This window comes from Cebus imitator, unplaced genomic scaffold (genome assembly GCF_001604975.1).
Source record: "Cebus imitator isolate Cc_AM_T3 unplaced genomic scaffold, Cebus_imitator-1.0 Scaffold216, whole genome shotgun sequence".
Classification (NCBI taxonomy): Eukaryota; Metazoa; Chordata; class Mammalia; order Primates; family Cebidae; genus Cebus; species Cebus imitator.
In genome coordinates, this window is record NW_016107531.1 from 144,551 (window position 1) to 152,099 (window position 7,549).

Genomic DNA, 7,549 nt, shown 5'->3' on the forward strand with positions numbered 1-7,549 from the left:
AAAAAAAAAAAAAAAAAAAAAATTTTCCCTCCAAAAAGTCCTTTTATTTCTCAATGTTTTATTATGGGAGATTTCAAAGATAATTAGAAAGCTAAACAAAGATAAACAGAATAGTAGTACAATGAATGTACTCGCTAATTTTATATGCCAATTTGACTGGGCCAAGTGTTGCCCAGATGAAACATTCTTTCTGGGTATGTCTATGTTTCCAGATAAGCTGAGCATTTCTATTTGTGGATTCAGTAAATTGTCCTCCCTAATCTGGGTGGGCATCGATTTGTTGAAGCCTAAATAGAACAAAAAGGTAGAAGGAGGAGCAATTTGCCCCTTTTGTTCCCTGCCAGCCTGTTTGAGCTGAGGCACTGGTCTTCTGCCCTTAGATTAGATTTATACTATCAACTGACTGGTTCTTAGGCTTTTGGACTCAGATTAGAATTTCAACCCCAGTTTTCCTGGGTTTCCAGCTTGCAGATGGCAGATTGTGGGACTTCTCGGTCTCCATAATGTCATGAATAAATTCCTCCTAATTAAATTTCATCATATTCCTGTGTATCTATCCATCTATCAATCTCCTATCAGTCTGTTTCTCTGGGGACATGACTACAATGAACCTCCATATGCCTTTCACTCAGCTGCAACAATGATCAACATTCTGCCATTCTTGTTTTTTTGAGATAGAGTCTTGCTCTTGTCACCCAGGTTGGAGTACAATGTTGCTATCTCGATTCACTACAACCTCCACCTCCTGGGTTCGAACAATTCTCCTGCCTTAGCCTCTCTAGGAGCTGGGATTACAAGTGCCTGCCACCATGCCCAGCTAATTTTTTTTGTATTTTTAGAAGAGAAAGGGTTTCACCATGTTGGCCAGGCTGGTCTCGAACTCCTGACCTCAGGTGATCTGCCCGCCATGGCCTCCCAAAGTGCTGGGATTACAGGTGTGAGCCACCATGCCCGGCCCCATTCTGCAATTCTTATTTAATCGATTACATACCTACTTCACCTTTAACATAGTATTTCCCAAACTTATTTGACTGCTAACTCCTTTTGGAACTCTGCAGAAAAGCACTCTGGCATTTAAACCATCAGCGGACTGGTTCTCAGGCCTTTGGACTTAGACTAGATGAGATAAATCTATCCTCTGTGCTCCCATAACTTTTAGCTCAACCCATCAAGTGCTCCAAGTGCTTAAATCACGTTCTCTATTAAATTAAAATGTTACCTGCAAGTCACCTATCTTGAAAACATGTTTAGTCAACATTCCATCCTTCAAGGTAACCTTAGTCACCAGGGTCCTGTTTTCAGGGTTGTAGGTTCCAGAGCTTGATTTTGTTACCTCATCAGAATTGTAGGCATGTTTTTTTGCAGGGCTAAAAGAGAGCATCTTTTAATTTTGAAATAGCTTCCAATTTATAGAAAAGTTACAAGAATACTGGGAAGAAATCCCATATACCCTTCACCCATATTCCCCCATTTGTTAACCTTTGACCACATTTGCTTCATTATTTGATGTATCTATCTAGCTATCTATCTGTCTATCTATCTATCTATCTATAGAGATACACACACACAGATGTATACATATACATATACATACACACATGTGTATACACATATATATTCCTTCCCCCCAAATCATTTGAAAATAAGTTCCATGCTGGGTGCAGTGGCTTACTCCTGTAATCTCAGCTCTCTGGGAGGCTGAGCTGGGCAGATCACCTGAGGTCGGGAGTTTGAGACCAACCTGGCCAACATGGCGGAACCCCGTCTCTACTAAAAATACAAAAATTAGCTTGGCGTGGTGGCATGTGCCTGTAATCCCAGCTACTTGGAAGGCTGAGGCAGGAGAATCGCTTGAACCCAGGAGGCGGAGGTTGCAGTGAGCTGAGATCACACTACTGCACTCCAGCTTGGGTGACAAGGCTAGACTCTGTCTCAAAAAAAAAGGTAAAAGAAAATAAGTTGCAGACATCATGCCCACTTACCTCAATGTGTATTTTCCAAGAACAAGAACATTCATTTTCATAACCACAGTACAATGATCAAAGAGATTCACGTTGACACACTATTATTACCTAATATATAGGCCTTATTCAAGTTTTGCCAAGTGTTCAAATGTCCTTTATAGCAAAACACACACACACAGAAACATCTTTATTTTTGGTGCAGGTTGCAGTCTAGGGTCACATGCTGTACTTAGTATGAATATCCTGAAAGAGCTAAAAAAAAAAAAAAAGTTCTTAAATACATCAATCTGGGAAAATGGGTATTTTTTTAAATGGAGGCTGGCTTTAAATGAAAACATAAATTCCTTTATAATGGGTGTTCTTCTAAATGCATGGCATAGCCAGGAGACTATAATCTACTTTTTTCACCCCTAGAGACAGGGTCTGACTCTGTTGCCCAGGCTACAATGATGGCTCATTGTAGCCTTAACCTCCTGAGCTCAAGCAATCCTCCTCCCTCAGCCTCTCAATTGGCTGGGACTACAGGCACGTGCCACTGTACTCAGCTGTTTTTTTTTTCTTTTAAGAGATCGGGTCTCACTATGTTGCCCCAGGCCAATTTCAAACTCATGGGCTCAAGTAATCCTCCTGCCTTGGCCTTCCAAGTCTCTGGGATTGCAGGTATGAGCCACTGTACCCAGCCTAATCTACTTTGTGTAGGTCCACAGGAAATCCAATGTCAGCAATTCATTAGGCAGGATGGAGAAAAGTGAAGGGATTACCAGGTGTGATATAAGGCTCTTGTAAGAAGCTCTGTGGCTCTTAACAGAGCTTTTGGTTTTCCTGACACTGAGATAGAAGATGTCCAAGCCTAATTATGTCACTGCTATCATCATAGAAAACTTGAGAAGTAGGGGAAAGCTCCTAGCATGGAGGTGGGAAATCCTCAGAAATCCATTCTTCTATATAAGGGATGTGCAGAGTTTCTGTCCTATTGGAATTTTTAATCTGTGATCAAATTTACTTTAATATAGGACAATAATGTGACAAAAACATGGATCCTCAGCCTGATGAATGAGGTCAAGTCTGAAAACAAGAAAGAGAACAAGTGAGTACTTGAATTAAAACCAAAGGCAGTCCTTAGTATTCTACTGTAAGGAATCTGATGCTACTCCCCATCAGGAGCTGCATCTCTTATCTAGTAATCATCATCTCTATCCGTGAGTATAAAAAACCTGGCCTCCCAGTGCTCTCCTTTCTTGGTTTACCATTGAAATCCATTAGGAATGCCATGACATATGCAAGACCACTAACCACTAGAGAAAGAATATTCATACATTGTTAGAGGCATTTAATAGTTTCTTTTTAAATTTTTTATTTAAAAATTCTAATATTTATAATAGAGATGGGGTCTCACTAAGTTGCCCAGGCTGGTCTTGAAATCTTGAGCTCAAGCAATCCTCCCACCTCAGCCTCCCAAAGTGCTAGAATTACAGGCGTTGGCCTAGCCATAAGAGGTATTTTCTATGACGTCATACAAATTCAAAGTGGAAGAGAACTTTAGATCATCTCGTCCAGCAATTTTTCATTTTGTTTTCGACAGACATAATCTTACATGGAACTACAATATATTCTATAGCACATAAAGCAAAAAGGGTGTGGCAAGAGAGGATATCAGATCTCAATTAGAGCCTGTAAATGGTTGTGCAAAAAAATCAGCTGCACAAGTCTGGTAGGTACCATCCCTCTCCATTATAATTTTATTTTATTTATTTATTATTTTTTTTAATTTTTTATTTTTTTGAGACGGAGTTTCACTCTTGTTACTCAGGCTGGAGGGCAATGGCGTGATCTCGGCTCACCGCAACCTCCGCCTCCTGGGTTCAGGCAATTCTCCTGCCTCAGCCTCCTGAGTAGCTGGGATTACAGGCACGCACCACCATGCCCAGCTAATGTTTTGTATTTTTAGTAGAGACGGGGTTTCACCATGTTGACCAGGATGGTCTTGATCTCTTGACCTCGTGATCCACCCGCCTCGGCCTCCCAAAGTGCTGGGATTACAGGCTTGAGCCACCGCGCCCGGCCTATAATTTTATTTTTTAAAGCTTTCCAGTGAAGATCGGAAAACCTGCTAGACAAATTCTAAAAGAGTTATAAGACTCATAGATTTGTACAGTTATTAACAGGGCAGTTGTCCAACAGAGGGTGGTAGTATCTTGAAGGAAAGGGATGCCTGTTTGAAATTTGCACAAAACCTGTCTGTATGTTGACTGGCTACAGGGCTGAGCCCCATTCACTCAACATCCCCCTGTCCTGAAGTCACTGCTTCCCAATCTATTCCGTCACGATACCTAGAAAATGATGCCTTTTTTTTTTCAGTCTTGCTCTGTTGCCCAGGCTGGAATGCAGTTGCATGATCTCAGCGCACTGCAACCTCTGCCTCCCAGGTTGAAGTAATTCTCCTGCCTCAGCCTCCCAAGTAGCTGGGATTACAGGTGTGCACTACCACACCTGGATAATTTTTGTATTTTTAGTATAGATGGGGTTTCACCATTGGCCAGGCGGGTCTTGAACTCCTAACCTCGTGATCCGCCTTCCTCGGCCTCCCAAAGTGCTAGGATTACAGGTGTGAGCCACTGTACCAGGCAGAATGATGCCATTTTTAAGTAAAGCAAAGTTAAGGAGAGAAAATGTGAATGGAACCGGTCCTGGGGGCTCACCCACTACAAGTCCTGTCTGGGAGTGCTAATGAAGTCAGCATACCAAGGCACACCAGCTGGGAAGCTCTTCCCTAAGTAATTGCTATCAAGCATAGCAATTCCTTTCGGGCCACCATGCCCGAAAAATTAAAACAAAAATTTTTTTTTAATTGGGGAGGGATAACATGGGGAGAAATGCCAGATATAGGTGATGGGGGGATGGAGGCAGCAAACCACATTGCCATGTATGTACCTATGCAACAATCCTGCATGTTCTGCACATGTACCCCAGAACCCAAAGAGCAATTAAAAAATTATATATATTTAATTTATATAAAATATGTAAATCAAATACATATATTTATATATGTATGTATAATATATAAATTATATATATATATTTATATATGTGTGTGTGTATGTATGTATGTATATATATATATATAAATTAAAGCTCCCTAAAGAGATGTAAAGCCTAAAAAAAAAAAAAATTTTTTTTTCGACATGGAGGTCTTACTATGTTCCTCAGGCTGGTCTTGAGCTCCTAGGCTTAAATAATTCCCCCACCTCAGCCTCCCAAAGTGTTGGACTGCAGATATGAGCCACTAAGCCCGGCCCATTGTGTCTTTTGAAAGATTTTAATACTTTTCACATCTCTTGCTAGACAAAATAGGGTCACCTATTGGTACATAATTCCAAAAAAGGAAACAACAAAAAAAGAAGTAATATTCCCAAGGTATAGGTCAAGAAGACAAAAAGGAATACATGCATACCACTCTATACCTGGACTTGTATACTACCATGTCCCTAATGATTTACATAGCTCAAGGTAGAGGAAATTGATCATATTGAACCAATATATCAACAATGGGTTTTTTTAAAAAAACAAGCTTTATTATTATTTTTTTTTTGGCACCATAATTAACAATTCATAGAATGGGTCACTTCAGGCCACTGAAGAGTACCAGGGAAAGAGTACCAGCACTCCCCCACAAACACACCCCTCCCACAAGACATTTAGCATAGAGGAACACATCCATGGCCACTGCAAAGAGAATTAGTCTTTCTACAAAACAAATCTCAACTCTTACCTGAACAGCCAATCTCTGAATTTCTGTAGTGGCTTTTTTATCATCATTTTTATTTAGGCATATTTATCATCATTCATTACTTAAAACATAAGAAAATTACAAAGCAGTGTTAAATTCCTGCACAACACCTTTATTTAATCCCAATTCAATGTTATGGATGCTCAGCTAATGTTGCAAGCCCCATCTCAGCCCATCTTAATTCAAACTGAAAAGAAACAAAACAAAACAAAACCAAAAAAGGCACCTGCCTGGTTCATGCATCTCTAGTCACCCAGGGGCCAAATTCCAAATCAGGATGACAAACAGTGCCCCTTAGTTCAATATTACATGTGTTTCCAGTCCTAACCCCAGAAACTAATCCATAGTTCCATCTGGACCTTAGTCTATCTGTATATCACATATTTCCTCTGGCTTTAGAATGATTTCACAAGCTGAGAAAGGCAAAACAACCATAACCCAGGCTTGCATGTAAGTATCTGGTTTCAACTATCAAATAATACTTAAAAGGGAACTGGAAATTGATCTGAACAGGGGTGAGAGTGGGTAGGTGGGTGCAAATGGTGGGCTCCCTCCAGCTCACAGTGCATTTATGAAGGTATTGCCAACTTTCTCAAAGATACTAGAGACAAAGGACAGAAGGGAAGAGACCAAGTGCTAAACACCTTTTATCACTTTTGCAAAAACAAGAAAGGCCAATTCCATTTATTTTATCATGTGGATCTTTTTTTTTTTTTTTTTTTTTTTTTTTTTTTTTTTTTTTTTTTTTTTTTTTTTTTTTTTTTTTTTTGAGACAGAGTCTTGTTCTGTCACCCAGGCTGGAGTGCAGTGGCGCGATCTCAGCTCACTGCAACACTCTGCCTCCCAGGTTCAAGCAATTCTCCTGCCTCAGCCTCCCAAGTAGCTGGGATTACAGGCATGTGCCACCATGACCAGCTAATTTTTTCTGTATTTTTTTATTAGACACCGCGTTTCACCATATTGACCAGGCTGATCTTGAACTCCTGACCTTGTTATCTGCCTGCCATGGCCTCCCGAAGTGCTTGGGATTACAAGGATGAGCCACCGCGCCTGGACATCATGTGGATCTCTTAAGGAACTACCAAAGCTACTAAGGGACCTCCAAGAATTTTGTGACCCATGAAAATCGCCTCTCCTAGTCACAAGGTATAAATATATAAAAATACATATTGGCAAATTTCTGTATCGGACATGATTTCTCCCAAATACAGCTGTCTTTAGTTCCTTTATTATTGCCTCTTTGCAACATAATGGTGATGGTGGGTGATGGAGTGACATCAGGAGCGCCAGAAGGAAGAAGTCAGAAAGCCCTTGGGGACAGGAATGTCCTTGTGTTGCAAACATTTCTGGTTAGGGAAAGATGAAGAAAACAGAATGAGTTTCTAGTAACAGTGCTCCCAACACAATGATTAAAAGAAGCTTTGAGGGACACCGTATTTCAGCCCTATGGAGCAGTGAACAAAAAGGAAAAAGCCAGTGAGACCAATGGTTCTATATAAGATGTCCACTTTGGGCTGGGCACAGTCGCTCACGCCTGTAATCCCAGCACTTTGGGAGGCCAAGGTGAGCAGATCACCTCAGGTCAGAAGTTCCAGATCAGCCTGGCCAATATAGTGAAATCCCATCTCTACTAAAAATACGACAAATTAGCCAAATGTGGTGGTGTACGCCAGTAATCTCAGCTACTTGGGAGGCTGAGGTAGGAGAATCGCGTGAACCCATCAGATGAAGGTTGCAGTGAACCAAGATCGCATCATCGCAGTCCAGTCTGGGTGACAGTGCGAGACTCCGTCGCAAA

The 7,549-nt window shown here is 40.9% G+C and overlaps 1 protein-coding gene, 1 long non-coding RNA gene and 1 other non-coding gene across 3 annotated transcripts in view; 1 reads left to right on the forward strand and 2 right to left on the reverse strand.

Moving 5' to 3' along the window:
• LOC119474166 overlaps positions 1-6,822 on the forward strand; it is a 13,079-nt gene extending 6,257 nt beyond the window's left edge. The window contains exons 2-3 of the long non-coding RNA XR_005203459.1: positions 2,978-3,051; positions 6,694-6,822. This is a non-coding gene — a long non-coding RNA (uncharacterized LOC119474166). The remainder of the gene's footprint in view (positions 1-2,977; positions 3,052-6,693) is intronic.
• LOC119474190 lies at positions 4,044-4,105 on the reverse strand. Its single transcript, XR_005203481.1, has one exon. It is a non-coding gene; the product is annotated as a U7 small nuclear RNA (small nuclear RNA).
• A 141-nt stretch (positions 6,823-6,963) lies between the features above and the next one.
• Positions 6,964-7,549, reverse strand: part of GLE1 (GLE1 RNA export mediator) — a 19,486-nt gene continuing 18,900 nt past the window's right edge. Inside the window, exon 13 of the mRNA XM_017548951.2 lies at positions 6,964-7,097. Coding sequence (XP_017404440.1) covers positions 7,029-7,097 — 69 coding nt within the window. The 3' untranslated portion in view covers positions 6,964-7,028. The remainder of the gene's footprint in view (positions 7,098-7,549) is intronic.